The sequence below is a fragment of the Bradysia coprophila genome, unplaced genomic scaffold (assembly GCF_014529535.1).
Source record: "Bradysia coprophila strain Holo2 unplaced genomic scaffold, BU_Bcop_v1 contig_358, whole genome shotgun sequence".
Lineage (NCBI taxonomy): Eukaryota > Metazoa > Arthropoda > Insecta > Diptera > Sciaridae > Bradysia > Bradysia coprophila.
This window is the reverse complement of record NW_023503616.1, coordinates 5348398-5366781: the sequence shown is the minus strand read 5'-3', so window position 1 is coordinate 5366781 and position 18384 is coordinate 5348398. Positions and strand designations below refer to the sequence as shown.

Genomic DNA, 18384 nt, shown 5'->3' with positions numbered 1-18384 from the left:
GGAAGCGATGACGCAAGTCTTTTTTCTATTGCTTACAAAAGTATTGATATAAGAAAAGCTGACGCCTGAAGTCCCCATATACTCAAAAATGTTATTCTACAACAAACTGTTAGTCTTAATAAATATGCGACACAAATGGCAAATGATTTCGGTGCTAGTTCTAGAAGAAGCTTCTTGCGCATTATTTAAACAAACTTTAAAAACGGATGTCACGTCACACACTTTTAAGAAATCTCTAGATCTCAAGCAAGAACCAGGAGAACTTACGCAGCAGTTAAGTGTTAACTGTTAAGAATGCCATTTCATCAGAATGTTCAGATGAGTTACAATTGCTAAAAGTTTCCTATGTGCAGAATAAGCACCAGCTGAATATCACCAGCTGGTGCACAAACAAAAATACTTTGTATTGTAAAAAATTCAAAGACAACCTACACACAGTGCATTTCTACGTTAACGTCATCTATGCGCGCCCATAACACGTATGAATGAAGTAAACACATTGTTAAGAATGTGTTTTGATTGTTAATCATACAATAAGTGTGTGTTAGCAGATCCAGCTGGTGATATTCAACTGGTGCTCATTCCGCCAGGGCTTACTTTAGAGAATTTTAGTTCTGAAAATTCCGAAAATTCTGAAAAAATTCCGAAAAAGTTCTGAAAAATTCCGAAAAATTATTTCAGAATTTTTCGGAACTTTTTCGGAATTTTTTCAGAATTTTCGGAATTTTCAGAATTAAAATTCTCTAAAGTAAGCCCTGCATTCCGCACATAGGAAACTTTTAATGATTGTAATTTTAGTACGTAATCTGAACTGCAATTTTCATGTATTGCGGTTTCAGGTCAAGTTGAAATTCAACATACTACGGTACGAGCTCTGCACTTTAACCATGCTAAATGTACCGAATATCGATTGAGCAATGTTTGAAAAAGTCTGAGGAAAGTTATCTGTTTAGCATTAGATTAGCAATTATCCTATCCGAAATTAAGTTTCGCTTTCATTGATTCGTACAAGATTGTCAATACTTCCTTTAAGAGCTTAAATGGTTTCGGCTGAACGTAGCATATACATTGAGCATCTCTGTCGTTTTGTTACTTTGGGCAGAAATCGGACTGCAGTTGTGAAGAGATAATGAGAAGCAAATCTTGTAAGAATTGCCTACGAGTGCGATTGACAACTAATGAAAAACCGGATGGTTTGCTTTTCAAGTACAAAATTGTTATTTGTATTCGCTGTGTAATATTAACTCAAATTTCAAAGTTTTCCAGACAGGCTGGTGGACATTGAAAATTTGTGTGATGATTTGCTATATGCTAACTACTATAGTATACATAATGCATTAAAATTGAAATTATTGTAATTATCAGTTTCGATGAAAGTAAACAGCTTATATTTCATGATCATAATTCAAATATTCATATTGTCACTCATTAATTTCTAACATTACACAGTTATTCACAAAAAAAAAGTTCGTTGGCTCAATGAGTCACTTGTCATTGAAAAATTGTTTACAAATACAACAATAAATTATTGAAACCTTATCTAAACCTTACATAATAATTCTCTTAGGTTTAACATTGGTCACTTATTCTTTTTGTTAAAAATCTTAACACATTCGTCTATTACTTAGAACAAAAATCACAATTGTCATTGATAACAGGTACCCCGGTATACAGTGAGTCGTAGATCCACTCTCCAATTTTGATTTCTTGCCTAATTCTTTGTCAACCGTTTCGTCGTCCAAATTATTATCCGGTGAATCATTGAGCACATTCTTATTGTCAGCAGACAAGTCGTCATTTGCTCCAGAATCCACTTCTGGTGGAATATCATCCTCGGGTGAATCTGTCTTATCAGGTGTTGCCGCAGAGTTCACTTCTGGTGCAATATCATCCGTCGGTAAGTCTGTTCTATAAAGAGTATTGTCATCGTTGTCATTGATGTTGAATAGGACGATACGGTCACCAATTGGTTGAATTGGTCGAAAATTGTGGGTCAAAATATGTCCCTCTTCGTCTAATAAATCTCTGAACATTTGAATCTGAAAAGGAAAAAAGGAAAGACAGAATTAAGACATATCTATAAACGAAGGCAACGTTCAAATGTAGCGAGATTACAACTGATTCTGTTACGGCTTCGAATTAGTTTTTGGCAGTATGGTACAATCAATTTTTTTTCTTGCCTAAGTCAAAATATTAAACAGAAAAATGGATAGATAGCACTCCAGCGTCTAAAGATATTAAGGTACGTCTTTATGTAGTCGAAAACGATTAATTAATTTGAATATTAACAACCATGTCCAAATTTCTTCAGCAAATATTGTCAAACACAGCAAATAATCACAGTTCGTTGTAATATTTATACGTTCATTGAGCCAAACTCAAGAGTATGTACCTCGTAATGGTTTATTTTTGTCGATATTTGTAAGGTAAAAAAATTAAGTTTTGGCACTTTACATAAGTACTATTAAGTACACAATGGAAGAGAAAAAAAATTGAAATGAAAATAATAATTGCACACAGTGGAGAATGAGATTATGTCCATAAATAATATATGGTTCACTGATATATTATTTAAAGGTTATATTATGGTGTCGTCTTCGACTTTAGACGAAATTCACACTCGATATATGCAACTTTTCACTTTCTATCACTTTTTGCATACACTAAGTATTTTCCTAACTAGTTCTGATAAAATTGTCAGAGTTCATCTTTTCCTTTTCCACTGCATTCAGGAAAAATTTCGTTTCTAAGTCTCTAATCTCTTTAAAATGAGCGTCGAGAGTTTGTATCCAAGGCTGTATACTTTGGGGAGGTCACGCAGATGCAGATACACACCACGTTTCATGCAAAAAATTCACCACGCCATACAAATTCAATTTTGGTGAATTTAGTGAAAAAATTAGTATTCGGTTTAAATGTGACAAACAATGTTTGGTGAATTTGTTTTTATGGAAAAGGTGTGTGTGTGTGTGTGTGACCTCCCTAAAGGAGGCTGGAAATTGTGCTGGAAATTTAACATTCGCTAAAACCTCTTATAGATCTCTTCAGTTGACGAAACTACTGACAGTACCTAGTTCACTTTGACTATTTGGTGTGCTAACTAAATTACAGCCAACCGCACAAAAGCGGAATGTTTTTTAAATTCTGAGAAATTCAACATAAAATTTATCATTTGTTACAACCCGTAGGTTACATGAATGATTTTAATAAAATGTTTAATAAAAAAATTTATCATTTTTCTGATCAATTTAGTGATTTTATTGTTGTCCATGGATTGATGACAATAATTTGTGATAGACACAAATTTTGTGCATCTTTAGGACTGGCAAGTAAAAGACTCTGTTATCAAAGTGCAACTATTATTGCCTACGAGGAAAATAACACACAGCCTCTGTGATAGGAATCATAACTTTTGAAGTTTTTAAAAATTCAATTTTAAAATCGTTGATTCGAAGTACAGTGGGAAGTGGGACAGTTTAGATATGAATCGTCTTTAGTGGAATTGCAGCGGATCTACTCATAAAAAAAGAAAATTTTCACACGTTGTTTATCACCACAATTATAAGCTATTGTTTGTATGAGTCAAACATAAAGACTGTATACCAGGGACCAGCTGAAAGACAGCTTATACAAACTGAAATACTGAGTTTTTAGACCCGTACGTAGTACTGGGGTCTTATAGGTTTACGCATACGTTTGTAACACGTCGAATTGGACTCCCTGAGTAAGGGGAAACCTATTGTGGTTGTCTAGAGATGCCAAATCAGTGAAAAAAAAGTCCGTCTCTCCGTCTGTCCGTCTGCACGATAACTTGAGTAAAATTCTTTTTTTTCCCGTTTGGTAATGTCAAAAGACAGGCTAAGTTCGAAGATGAGTGATTTTGGATCAACCCCTCCCGAGCTGTAGCCCAATAAGTGCTTTACGGTTTTTCTAAGATATCTCCAGACATTTAAACGTTACACTTGTAAGTGATACGTAAAATAAAAGGTATTTACAATACCGATCGACAAAAAAAAAGTTTATGGAAATCGGATGACCGACTCGTGAGTTAGACCCCTTGGTGTGAAACAGGCACAGGGCGGCAAGCAGTTTTTGCCACATTTGAACATATTTCGTCTGTTTTAGCTTTATTAGATAGGTATTGACCGTACCAATCAGGGAAAAAAAAGTTTTTGAAATTATGTTGTCCGGAGCGTGAGCTAGGTCTCTTGGAGTGAGCTATTATCTGGCTACTCGGCCGTACAGTGAACGTGGAGTATTTTGTCAATATCTCGAGTAAATTTTGACCGAATTTCATGTTTTTTTTTGTTTGAAAGGTATTAACGAATGTAAATCGTCAGAACTATTTCCGGTCTCCTAACAAAATGGCTGCCGGCGGCCATATTGGATTTTAGTAAAATTGAAATATCTTGGGAAAAATGGTACTTAGAGAGTTTCTGTTAACAGAGAAGTAATTGGTTATGTGTGAGGGGTTTTAGGAACCCCTTATGTGGACTTCTATATATATCTATATACAGCTATATTGAGCAATATACAGGCATGTAGAGCTATATAATAGCAAATTCATTTGTGGAATGTTTTTTTTTATAGTGAAATATAGGTAAATATAGCGGTATATAGCTCTTTAAATAGGAATTTATGAAAGTTGATTTCGTACGGGGCTGTCTGTATTGCCTCCGACAATTTATTTGTATATGATAACAAGGCAAAGAAAGATAATGTAAGTGATTTTAAAGGGCGAATAGCTTTTCAGTAGAGAAGAGTATGAAGTAAGAGAAATAAAGAGTTTCACATTTAAGGCTTTTGATACGAATAGGTGTTTCGTACGGGTCGGCGTTAGCTATGTTTTTTTCTGCGGAATCTGTGTTGTAAGTCGATAACGATGTCCCACGTGATTACTTCAAGAAGAACTTCCAAATTTATAAAATATACATTTTCGAAGTGACGGGACACTACAGACTCGCATCTTCTTATAACCAACAATAATAGATTTAAAATAACAATTCTTCGTTAAATTACCGATCTTTGAACTATAATCGAATCTATTAACAGGCGAAAAAAATCGTTTCTCGATTAATTGTTCGTTATACATCAATGTGAAACAACATTCAATTTACCACAAAAATCCGCCTTCGTAAGCAACTCAAAGTTAGAAAGCAAACTTTCGTTTCACTTCATTTTCAATTGAGTCTGTAATTTTATATTGAATGAACTGAAAAAAGACGACTGATTTCTGATTCTATAAAAAAAAACTTCTACCTAGTTACGAAACGCTTATGTGCACTTCGTAACCTTGCCTTGATAAGAGGATAAAGGATAAAGAAAATTGATAAAGTTCTTCTCCAATAAAAAAAGTCAATTGAATTGAAATCAATTTTCCTTGTGTCGACACAATTTTTTACTGGTTGAAAGTAATTTCGGATAAAGATAAATTTTGCATAATGAAATCTACTTTTATTACAGTACCTGTAGTTTAGAATTAACAAAATTACTATTGCATTAAGCATTTATTGAAGAAAATAAGTAATTGTCTTTCCACTTAACTCAAACAATCGGAAATGCATTGTAGTGAGTGGTTTGATTCGGATATTTGAGATTACAGTATCAATTGTGTAATAAATGACTTGGTGTAATATTATTGTACTCTAAACGTACATAACACACTTCAATCAATTTAATTAAAATCCATTCTTTTACATTTACACTCCATCAGGCAAAACTAGTTCTAGGTAGAAGAGAGTTGTTTTTTTTGGTCCACTTTCAACTATTTTTGGATTTAGTTCTAAATAGATGTCGTATAAATCACGAGCAATCAATTGTCAAACATTTTTGTTAATTACAAAAAAGCACGTGGAAGTGACGAGACCAAACAAATTTAATTTTGAATGGTAATTTTTGTATACAAATGTACAAAACTCAACAGATATAAATTGAATTCGCATTATGGGTAATGATGGCGGTTTTGATAGTACCAATCGTTTTATAATACGCAATTAGCAGATGGTCATTCGCCATTGGTTCGCCACACAATTTGTAATTATTTATATTTCAATCATTAATCAAAAGAACTTTATTTAATAACCTAGCTTTACTCGATCGTTGGGAGCTGCGATTGGGATTCGATTACATGCTCAGTAGTCACCACTCTCAATGAATAAAATTGTTAGCTTGTACATACGTAAGCATAATTATTTGTATTAATGAACACTTAAATTTTGAGACTATTGATTGATGTTATGTTGATTTTAAGATTTAACATAATGGGAAATTGTCATTCCAACCTTCGTTTCTAATTTCAATTTTTCAATTTCAATTTTGATTTGGTTTACAATGTAGGATCGAAAGGGAATAATTTGCTTTTAACTTTTGAAATGAGCACTTCGTCGTTGTTGGCCAGGAAACACAACACTTTGTGGTCTTTATGTCAACAGTTCTTATTAGATTTTATTTCGCATGTTACAAAAATTAATTAATTTTATTCAGCTTATTTGAATAAAAATAATGTTCACCGTGCTAATTAATCATACACTTCCCAATACAGATATAGGATCACAGACGTAAAAAATTATGAACTTTTTGAAGGTTGCAAGAATTAGCAGAAGACATTCATCATTCTAATCATTTTGTCTAGACTCGCAAGATGCGGAATTGGTGTAAAAGACTTTTAGCGCGAAACGTTATGTGCACCTAATGACCTAACCGCCATAAAAGGCATTTCCCAAATAAATTTTTTCGATACATGCATATATCTCTCCTCAAATGTAATCGTGATTGAAAACAAGGACGTCTTGTATGACACTGACATTCGCGTGTGGAAATTTTGTTTTCTTCCCGGTATCCGAGTAAAATTTCCCGGTATCTAAAATCGTAAATTTCATTTTTCGCCACATATTTTTCGCGATTTTTTCGATTTCCCGGTATCTAAAGAATTTTTCTGAAAACTTCCCGGTATCCAGGATACCGCGGATAGCGTGAATTTCCACACGCGCTGACACTGGAATAAAGTATGTAGCTGATGTTGGGAATAAAGTTAGTAAATTTTTTCGAATGAACTACAATAAATTACTACAAAACTGTGACGGATGAAATTGCATTTCAGAAAAAAGACTGACTAACGAAGGTACCAATCATTGAGTATGTATATAAAAGAAACAAAGTCCAATCGGTATTATAATTCCTAAAAGAATTCTTATTGTGTGTGCGATACCTGTTATAGTAAGGATAGTCATAAAAGCACATCGCTACTTTCTTTGTATTATTGGGCATGCCCGGGAGTCAACGCAAATAAAAAATAATAATTATTGGTCTCTCACCTGCCGATGTGATAACGTTATCGGATCCTGAAAATCAATCCACGTAACAATTTCACTGCATGGCGGTGTCGTCAATGATCCATTGTATGTAAAGTAGTGAACTAAATCTTCTGGCATCAATTCAAATAGTGATAGCGGCTGACTGAATGTTGCATTTGACTCTGGATGAACAACTTGAGATAAAATCTCGGAAAATTCGTCATAATTTTTGTTATCCTTGTCATGTAACTGAAATATGGAAATTGGTCAGCTTCACAATCAATTAAAATTTTTACTGCAATTTACGTCATAGAAAAATGCCAAGACGCATAGGCCGTCCGGATGATCATTTGCCTGCTTAAAATTTACGTAACGTTTGTTGAAAAACACCATATGCAATTCCATTGGGAAACTTCGGCCATCAATCAAATCTTCCGAGCCGAATGTATCGTTATCGCCCCAATGAAAATGAAATTGAGCAAATTCATAATCACCGTCCAATGGACCACCGGAAATTGTTGGTTTCATTTGTGATTCTATTGTGATCATGACTGGAAATTTTTGTTGAAAAATAAATCATTTATGCTAATGTATTCATTTGTTAAGATGTTAAAGGTGTGTTATTGGCTATTATGTACGTAAAAACCGATAAAAACGATAAACGAAAAATTTGTTGTACCAAAACAATAAAAAAATCGTTTGTTAATGACTAAAATAACTTATTCGGTTGGCATCTCATCTTGTGGATTTTTTTTTAAACGTTAACGCAAATCGAAATTACGTGTGTCGTTTTAATTGCAAACTTTGTACGAAGCACGAGGTATACGATTTTTTATGCAAGAGTATTGTTTTCAAAAAAGAAGTTGTTTTTCTCGACAAGTTATTGAACTGCTTACATAACGGGCGATATGTTAAAGGTATCAATATCATACACCCATTAGTTTAGATGAAGCATTAAGCCAGTCAGCAATCAATGTTCTTTTGTCTACTTTTTTTTAGAAACCCGACGTCATTAGATCTTATATGAAGGTAACTATCGTTTTTATACGATTTTTTGTATAGATGTACCAATATCCCTAATAATATTATACTTCCAATATTTACATCCCGGGTTACATTAGATACAAACTCTATATTAACATTTTTGAGTTTTATCATTGTCTCTTTACTGAGATATTCCAATTCTCACGGTACGTGTCAAAGGAATTGCTAGTTTTTGTTGGAGTCCAAGAATCTGGGAGACAGGTTCGAGTGAATTTTGACTAAAGTTTACTATGATTACAAATTGATGAGATTGCTATGTGAATCGCCAACAGTTTTTTCCGATGTCATAGTGCATAGAGTCAACCTGTATTTCGAGTGATCAGATATTTTTCCAACATTAAAATCGAAGCTCCGGGATATCAAAGATTGTAATTATTAAAGATTCCGTATTTGGTCCTATTGGCTTAAAATCGGACTAAACGCAAGCACCGTTCAAAATAACATTATAAAACAAGTACTTGTAATTTACGTGAGATAACATGAGAATAGCGGAAACAAATTTGACTGGAATATTTTGTTGTACCACAATTTTACGATGATAAAGTAAATATGATGCAGTGATAAGAAGAGTGGTTACGTAAGTGTCTAGTGGCCGGAAAGTTTTGATATTTAATTTTTAAACTTACACCTGTCGAAAAAGACCTTTCAAGCGCTATATATACCCATTCCAGACGAAATGGGTCCGATTTCGGTAGGTGGTTTTTCAAAAGAATCCCTCTTGGCATTTCTGATGGATTTCGTACACGTTTATTCAAGAAAAAACTTCCTTCGTTTGCCAAAAGGAATATACAAATTCTAAAATACAAACCACGACAACTACCACTCCAAAAACTATTCACTTTTCCTCGAGTTTATGTCATGATGAGTTTTATTCTCAAATCAATCTTGTTGTAATATCATATGAAGAAAACCTAATGAAATTAATTTTGATGCAACAAATATTGGAAAACTTTTTTCCTTGGAGCTGGTTTGGGAAACCTAAAAAACAAGGAACAAATATATTCAATTGCGTTCATCCACTGCATCACAATTCCAAATTGAAGTCGAATTTCCATGTAATAATAAGTTGTGTTATGCTCCATTATTAAGTCTCGTTTTCTGTCGCTGCCATTCTTGCGAACTAATTTTTTTTATTAGCAACGTCTTTGTATATATTAAATCCAAATATATCATTCTTGCAGACAACAAAAGAAAGTGGACGCAGAATTCTATCTACTTCTTTCTGAATGAATACAGTGCAAGTTTTCGGCGGTATTGTTGTCGATTATAATGTTCAGATATAATAATCTTCATGGAAATTTTATTCTGATATTAAATGATATTCAGTCACATGATGGTATCACATGATTCGACTTTGATTGTCACGACGATTGTTAAACTTTCGTTCGAAAATTCTTGCAATAATAATAAGAATCGGTTTTTCCCCAATCAAATATTGTAAAATGATGTTATGCTCACCTGTGTGCCCATTATTCTTAAGTACCGTTCGCTCGGGAGGCACATCAAACCCACTCATTTTGAGTGATGGTAAAACAACACGTTTTACACTCAATAAATCAATATTAATGGGACTTTGATGTTTTCCAGTACATTCATTGTATTGTTCTCCCCAATGTGACGGACCTGTGAAATTACAATGTTATTAATGCATAAATATGTAATTGTAATTAATTACACGGATTGCATTCATCTTTTTTTTTTTGTACAGGAAGCAGCTACTGTACAGCAAAAACAGAGAAAAAAAAACCGATTGTTAACTACACTATTCATTTGTCAAAAAACTATATGAACGGAACATCGTTTGAATAATATTTTTTATTGCATTGCGGTCTATATATCGACATTAAACACTGTTTTTCGGAGTATTATACCAAACATTATTTCTCTCAATTATTCCATTGATATGACGTCATTATTATTTATCTAGGTAAATATATCCTACATTAATATATCGATAAGTTGATCGTTTCCGCAATACAATAAAACATTATAAGGTACCAGTGAATATACCGAGAATTAATACTCTTCTGTATATTACACATACACTCGTTACACTCGTGTTTGTGCAATATACAGAAGAGTATTAATTCTCGGTATATTCACCGGTACTTTAATGTTATGCAATGTTATGTATAGCATACCTGCCAAACGAACAATATTGGATTTTAACTAACCGGCTTAATTTCGAATAATTAAATCATTTTTGGAGATTCAAGTGATGGTTTCCATAGTCAATAAATATGGGATTTGATTTTATACTCTTACCGATTGCTTAAACTTTTCGGTATGCAAAAGTTATGATATTTATTTGATGTATTCCTAACGAACAATTTACTTTTAACAAATGAATACAATAGGTCACCTAAACTAGTCTTCGTTGAAACACTTAAAAGATAAAAGTTTAGTTTGTAGAATAAATCAGTGCGACAATATACAGTCTACGTCTACAACCACAAGAAACCGAAACAATGTTAAAAACTGTAAATCACTTTGTTTAGTTTTTGTAAAGGAATGGTAAGACGACAGTAAAGTGTTTCCTACGTAACATTATATCAAAAATAACCATTTCAAAATATAACTAACAAAGAACTATGAAAAATAGGACAATACCTTTTTCTCCATTGTATCCAAAATCTTGTGACCAACAAATTTGACATCCTGAAAAGAAAAAAAATCGTAAATTTAGTGGTAAAGCGAGTAAATAGGGAGATTTCGATTTGCACTTATATAAGTTAACGTAACATTTGAAAGTTATAAGTAAATTCTTCTTGTAATTAAATTAGTGTATAACATAGGTAGGATATATAGCTCTCAACACATATTTATGTCAATGAAGAAATGACTCATTTCCTGGTGGCTTAGTGAATGAAATACTTTCTACCACACCTATAAACTTATAGTATTTTACACAATACATGCGTCGAAAACCATACTTTTCATGTTTTAAGAACAACTTTCGACGCCCTCAGCATATAAAATCCATAACATAACTCGAGATAAAAATGAAAAGTCTCGTTTTCGTGTGTTTATTGACCTCGGCTTCGCCTCAGATCAACAAAATTCACACGAAAACTCTACTTTTTATCTTTTTATCCCTAGACATGTAATAATTATTATGTACTTGTGTCAAAATGACCATTTCAACACAACTACATATTAGTTTTTATGTGTCGATGCGAAGATAAACCGAATTTTCTTTTCCGAGCTGATGCATAATGTACGCCGTATTGTTCAGAGGCACATAAATACTATTAAATGACTAGGGATAAAAAGATGAAAAGAAGAGTTTTCGTGTGAATTTTGTTGATCCAAGCCATAGTCGAGGTCAATAAACACACGAAATCGGGGGACTTTTAATTTTTATCCCAAGTTATATAATGGATTTTATATGTCTCTAAGTGTGGTATAAGACTAACATTATGCATTAGCTCGGAGAAGGAGTTTGGGTTTATCTTTGCATCGATACATAAAAAATGAAATGCCCAAACGTTAATTTTGACGAGTTGGATTATGATCCGCGCCTTCGGCGGTCAAAAGAAACATTTGGACACAGGTGCATAATATTTATTATATGTTGTGGGCGTCGAAAGTAATGCTAGTAAAATTTAAAACGGAAAAAAACATTCCTACGAATTTGTTGGTACCCTTACAATGTTAGCTGTTCCAATTTTAATATTAAGTATTATTGGACAGAACGGTACGATTTGGTAACATTAGTATGGAATGCGGTTATATTTGAATAGATTTTCCAACTATTCGTTTAGAAACATTGAATGCGATTGTAATCATCTTTAAATTGACATCATTCATACATCATCTACACATTACTCACATAATGTATAGTCTCCACATACATGTAATTATTTTTGCGATATTTTATTTTATATTCAAATGCAATCAGCAGTGATAGATTCTATTCTTTAGAATCAGTTCAATTGGAAATATCATCTATTGTGGAGTTATCAGATGCCACTCCAGCGACTAATACGAATAATATTATTTTCACTATTATCTCTGAATCTGAAAGCTCACACGGTCTAATTTAAACAAGATAGTAGAATTTGTTACCCTCTATTGTGGTGAACGAAAGCATACATTAAAAATTCAGGCGTATACATCACCTATACCAACTTTACCAGAGAAGGACTGAATGTTGTCCAAGTTATGATATGCTGATATGTTAAATATTTTAAAAGTAACGATCAATACCCGGAACCCCTTGTTAAAAGCACACATATATAAACGCGAGCTAAAACATGAGTCCTGAGTTTTACAAACTTGAAAAATTCAAATGCAGCGTATGCGGCACCATTCAATATTTACATTGATTTAAAGAAATCGTTCCAATTTTCATTGTAACTCTGTTTGCAATTGCATATTCAAGCGAACTGCTATCAATGCTTTCATTTTGTTATAAATACATTATAATATCAAAATGATAGTGAATGCATCTGCTTCCATTCACATTATTTGCTATGTTATGCGTCAAGTTTAAGTTCAAGCTCTCGTCAGTTGTTTTTATTTAAACGTTCTACAATGGCATTGAAATGAAAAGAAACTTTTTCAAGTATCATTCTATAAAGTGTAGCGTTGCGCCAGGTAAATAAAAATTGAACTCACCCCAACATAATGAAATCAAAATGCGCAAAAAATAGTCAAACAACTGAAAAATCGATTTTAACGATTTTAAATGCATAATAATGCATTATGATGATTATGTTCAAACATTCATAGCGCAACAAATTAATGAAATTAGATCAAACCGCCGCGACATTATTTTCGTTTGAAAAAGTGTGATTATTATCACCTTGCATGAGCGTTATCGTTTTATTCACTGTGTAAGGTATGTACACTGTGTAATTGCAATTATTTTTGATTGTAGGTATTTAATCAAAACGAACGAAAATAATTTTTACCTAAACAATAGTAGTATCTAGTAGAATTGGTTCTTACCCTATGACCATACAAACCTAATAGTCTACTTTCTTAGCAGCTTTCTTTAGCAAAGTCACCGAGTGGATCTTATCAATTCATGCTCAATCATCCTACTTTCCTATATATATATATATAGTTTTGGCTTATAGTTTACATAAGAAAATAGTTGGGATAATTAAACTTCCACCAACTCTTCCCTAACAGGCTGTGTGCATACATGTGTATATATATCCTCAGATGCTGCATAGAGATTTGTAGTTAACACATGTTTTTCACAATAAATACGTGAAAGCTTATGTTTACTCTTTTTTCGTTACAAACTTGGAATAGAAAATACTAAAAAAAAACTGTTGAAAGTACGAATGAAAGTTAAACTTGTTAAAATCGACCAAAACAAATTCAAGTGGCTTTTTCATCAGTAAACATAAATTGTAAAAAAAAATACATCGTAAGTCTCTCAAGTAAAATGCATTGCGTGTTTGCCTGTAATTTTCTCATTTTAAACTTCGTTTGATATGTTGTAACTGTTGGTTGTTTTACTAATTTATTTGAATAATAAGAATGACATGTGAATGAATAACCATCAATTTAGACAAGAAAAAAGAAGACATACATTAGACGACAAATTAATTGATTAAGTGTGAATTATAAAATTTAATTTCTAATTTAAATTTAAAATTATTTATTAACATATGATGTGCACATATACAAAATCTATAGCACGTCATATATGAAGGCAAAGACCTTACAGGCAGATCCAAAGTCATATCTCCACGAATGCTGTTGAATCGTAATAATTTATGTCAAGCCGATGAAGTGATTAATTTAGTTCAGTATACTGGCTGAAGACAATAAAAATTGTTATGACCTGCGAAATTTTTGCTGATGCACTGAAGATGATATAATGTTATTTAGAGAGATGCGAACTACTTACTACTTCGTAGTTGGCAAAGTGATAATCACATTTCGGTTCGGATAGATGTGATGTTTCATTTTCATCATTGGATTTATTAATGCTGTCAGCAAAAGGTTAATCTAATTGAATTTGACTTGTGGTTTTCTTTTTATTTGCATCTTTATCCGTAGAATTATTTAACTTGTAAACTTAACTCAATTTTAAGGAGTTTTAAGGAGTTTTAAGGCGCTTAAGGTTCTAAAAAATCAGAAATGGTTCTACTCATTGCATGCATTACGTATCTATGATGAAAAATGGATACGAACAGCATGAAATAATGTTCTATTTACCTCCCCAGAGAAACAATGTTACTGAATAGTATACTACGTCCTTGTTTAAAACATTTTATTTGGCCAAGTGTGGCATTTGTAGCTCGAGCCGAAGGCGAGGGGTGTAATCATACAAGACAAAATAAAAAGGAGTCACCTGGAAATGAAATTTGATGCTCATGTTAATTAAGTAAAGACTCATTTCCTGGTGGTGCAGTAAGTAAAGTATATTATTTCCTCTCTAGGATCAAATTTACGTCTACAGCGGAAATGACTAAAACCATATCAACTGATACAAAGTAAACAAGATCTGGATACCTTAACAATTTCGTTATTGAACACAATAACCGTGCTAACAGAATCAGAGTAAGTTTTAATAAAAACAAATATTTAAAGACTCAAAAATTAATTGGTTAAATACCATTTCACACTTTATTATCATATGTATCTATTTAAGGAATGACTTGTGATGTTTGTCATTTGTTCAATATTAAGATTGTAGACAATGACGTCTGATAAGCACTGACTGACACGACTCTATATAATTACAATATTTTTACAAGTTAATGTTGCTAACATATAACAATTTACACGAAAATAAATCAAACCAGTTCATTGTTTGGATTTAAATTTGTAAAAAAATAATACGAAATGTGACTCATTATATGACTTCGATAATAAGTGTGCTAAATATATTTATTTGGGACACAAACTATCATAAAAATAACCTGATTCTATTTCTTTTTCGGACCGTAAAAAGTGAATCTCTGACTTTGGTCCCATTATACGAATAATACTGTCATTGTCAACAGAATTAGTATAATTTCGAAGAAAACATGAACTATTCTGTGATTCCATCACACTCACAGTCAGTGAAAAAAAATGCAATCAACACGCGATAGAGTGGAATTTGGAAAAGAGGACAAGAGTATTGGAACAAGGAATATTTATTTAGTAAGGTAAACTCACGAAAAGAAATTGAAAATGAAATCTGTCCGCAATGACGTATAATCCGCAATTAACGTTTTCCTTTCGGGAAATTGGTAATGCTTAAGACATTCTTTACATCGTTTGACCCATGATGAAACATGCTGAAGCATAGCGTTTGAAGTTGTTCTACAGTGATTCCACTATATGCTATCAAGATATCCCAACAGTTTGCAATTTCTTTATTTAAGTTCGTTGGATTTGAATTTAGAAATTCCTATGAGTTGTTCTCGTAAATCAAATTTGATTATGCTGAAAATGCTGCATCCAAAGCAAATATTTGCTTGAAGCAATGTTAGCTTTATATAAGGTTCATTCACATTGTGACACAATGATTGTGTGGCAGAATATCCTTGAAAAGAAAGTAAACAAAATTATTGAAAAATTGCTTGTGCCATCTCGACTAACTTTAAAAGTTTTTATGTCGATTTTTTTTATATGCAATCGTTTTAGTGTCAATTAGAAGTGTGCCACGTACAACCCTTTGACATACTAAAGATTAAACATTCTTTTCAATATTGTATGTCGTTAAGGAGTTTAAAATGAAGCAACGTTCCAATAATGAGAGACCATTCTTATATTCTCTTTATATTCAATATATAATGAAAACTACATGTAAGCTTATTGAAAAATAATTTTTCTGATGCTTTTGCTAATCGAACAGATATTCTACTAATATTAACTTTAGGTTGTTGCAGGCTGAGCTTCCTCATAACAGTTAAACTTATTTATCTAATGGATTTCCATTTTAATTAATTGATAAGAGCTCTAAATGTTTCATCCGTCATAAAGTATAACAAAAATATTTTAACAAGACTTCTAGCATCCAAAACCTGCAATTTCAGTTTTGTATGCTCGGCGACTTATGACATTCTAAAATGTTGCAATGGAAGCGGAAATATTTCTAAGAAATATTTTAACTAATTTATACTTTCACTTAAGAAACGTAATTGTGTTCATAAGAGGTGATGAAATACGAAAAAAGTGTTTACGATTCTAATCTCAATTTTGGCATCTACGCAAATAGTAAATATATATTGACTATCTGGTCACAGACCGTAAGCACGTTAGATGCTGTTTAAGCGAACACTAATTTTGAATTTTCTCACAAAATTTAATGCGAATAATTGTATAGTTCAACATTTGAAGCTCTGAATTAGATTATCGATGTGAAAATAGCATCAAAAATGATTATGATATATTCTGCGAAATTGATGTTAGCGTGTCACATTATTTGATTTAGCGAAACATATTCTGAATTAGACTTCCAATCATTGGAATCATTGGAATCCAATGCCAGCACCAAATGATTTCTAATCAGTTAATTCAAATGTAACTTCATTATGGCACTTCAACAATACCTAAACATATTTTATTAAAAAAGCGTGCAAAGTCATGGTCAAGATTGAACAGAACAGTGTCAGTTAGTGTATTGATGAAATTTTCGACCCTTCCGAAAGGCATGAACAATAGAATTGACAGCAAGACAGATACTATCAAAACGTCCAAAAATTTGAGCACAACATGTCACATAACATGAATACTAAGAACCCGAAGAAATCAATAATTGACCATAGAAAAAGCATGTTTCATAATTATAATTGGTAGCATTAAAGAAATTGTGATTTTGAAAAAAAAGAGTTTTTAATTCTCTCCACGAGAATGAATTATCAATCATTGAGCAGTCTGTAAGTATATATTCCAGACCACCAATCAATGGTGCCCTGTTTGAAAAACATAGAAATATTCTGTAAACTGCTAGCAATTTCATTTTATAATGTCATTGCCAAGATACTTTAAATCAATAAAATCCTAGTTTATTATTCACTGAGAAAATGAATAAATGAGGGTGAAAGTAACACCAATTCAGAACCCGACAGAATGGTCTATTAAATTATATCAGATTGAGAACATTAGATTATGGCTTCAAATTAAATAATTCGAAACCAACGGCTACGAAAGCACGGAATCCGAAATAATTTTGGGAAACAATTAAAAGTTGTAAAGTTCTAAAATCATTGAATTCCACTTACCTGTCATGAATACTAATATTCCATAGCAGAAGAACCAGCTGTTATGCATTTTTAAAAACTTGATACATACACAATTAAATTATCAAAAATGAGTGAATTTGCACACAACAAACACAATACAAATTGTTATCACAATAATGAGAGAGTAAACGAGGTTTCTTTTAACAAAACTAGAGTCCAAAGACAACCCCGAAAATAAATTACTTTAAAGATTGCACTTGACGTTCATTTAGTTCAACCTATTCTTTAAAAAAAATGTCTCGAAATAATTTTCATTTCAGTCAAACTGCCTAATAACTTATCGATTCAATACACCGTGGTTAACTGAGGATCGACGATTGTTGAGATTGATTTATATGAGTGTACAATATATTCCGTTTGAATTTTAGTGTGTATATATAATTGTTATTGTTGGTCTTCAACCGTTTGTGGTTTAGGTACATTATATACACATATGACTTATACGGACGAGTATATCACACATGCTGTTAAGTCGTCGAATACAATAGCATAATTGTTCAAAAACAATTTTGCAAATTGTAAATAAGTTATGCGATTTAGTTCAGTTTTTGTGTCATGTTCTTGATGATTTTCTGGAGAAAAAAAATTACTATAAACGGTAAAAAACACAAAGAAGACACAGCTACGGGGAAGTTTAAAGCTGAAAACACACGGGCAATTTTGTGTGGTTGAGATCGCCAATTATGCTGCATTTTCCTTTATTGAACGAGTGATTTAAATCGGATTACAATAAAAACGCAGCATAATTTTCGGTCTAAAATTTTTTTTTCGTGTTTTTCATCGATTTCGTTATAAACTTTCAGTGTATGTCATTGTCCTAACTCGACCAATGAACCGTTGTAGTGCTG

The 18384-nt window shown here is 32.3% G+C and overlaps 1 protein-coding gene across 1 annotated transcript; it reads right to left on the bottom strand.

Moving 5' to 3' along the window:
- Positions 1 to 1352: 1352 nt before the first annotated feature.
- LOC119081450 (carbonic anhydrase 7-like) lies at positions 1353 to 18124 on the bottom strand. The gene is made up of 6 exons (XM_037190388.1): positions 17516 to 18124; positions 10947 to 10994; positions 9795 to 9959; positions 7599 to 7843; positions 7314 to 7541; positions 1353 to 2039 (listed from the first exon to the last, which is right to left on the bottom strand). Exons 1-6 carry the CDS (start codon positions 17562 to 17564, stop codon positions 1605 to 1607), a joined length of 1170 nt encoding a protein of 389 aa, XP_037046283.1. The 5' UTR covers positions 17565 to 18124; the 3' UTR covers positions 1353 to 1604.
- Positions 18125 to 18384: the final 260 nt, after the last annotated feature.

Excerpts from the sequence above, each read along its gene's own strand:
- LOC119081450 (XM_037190388.1), bottom strand. The coding sequence starts at position 17,564 with ATGCATAACAGCTGGTTCTTCTGCTATGGAATATTAGTATTCATGACA. Across the intron at positions 10,995-17,515 it reads AATATTAGTATTCATGACAG|GATGTCAAATTTGTTGGTCA; the intron begins GTAAGTGGAATT and ends TTTTCTTTTCAG. Across the intron at positions 7,542-7,598 it reads TCTTGGCATTTTTCTATGAC|TTACATGACAAGGATAACAA; the intron begins GTAAATTGCAGT and ends TCCATATTTCAG.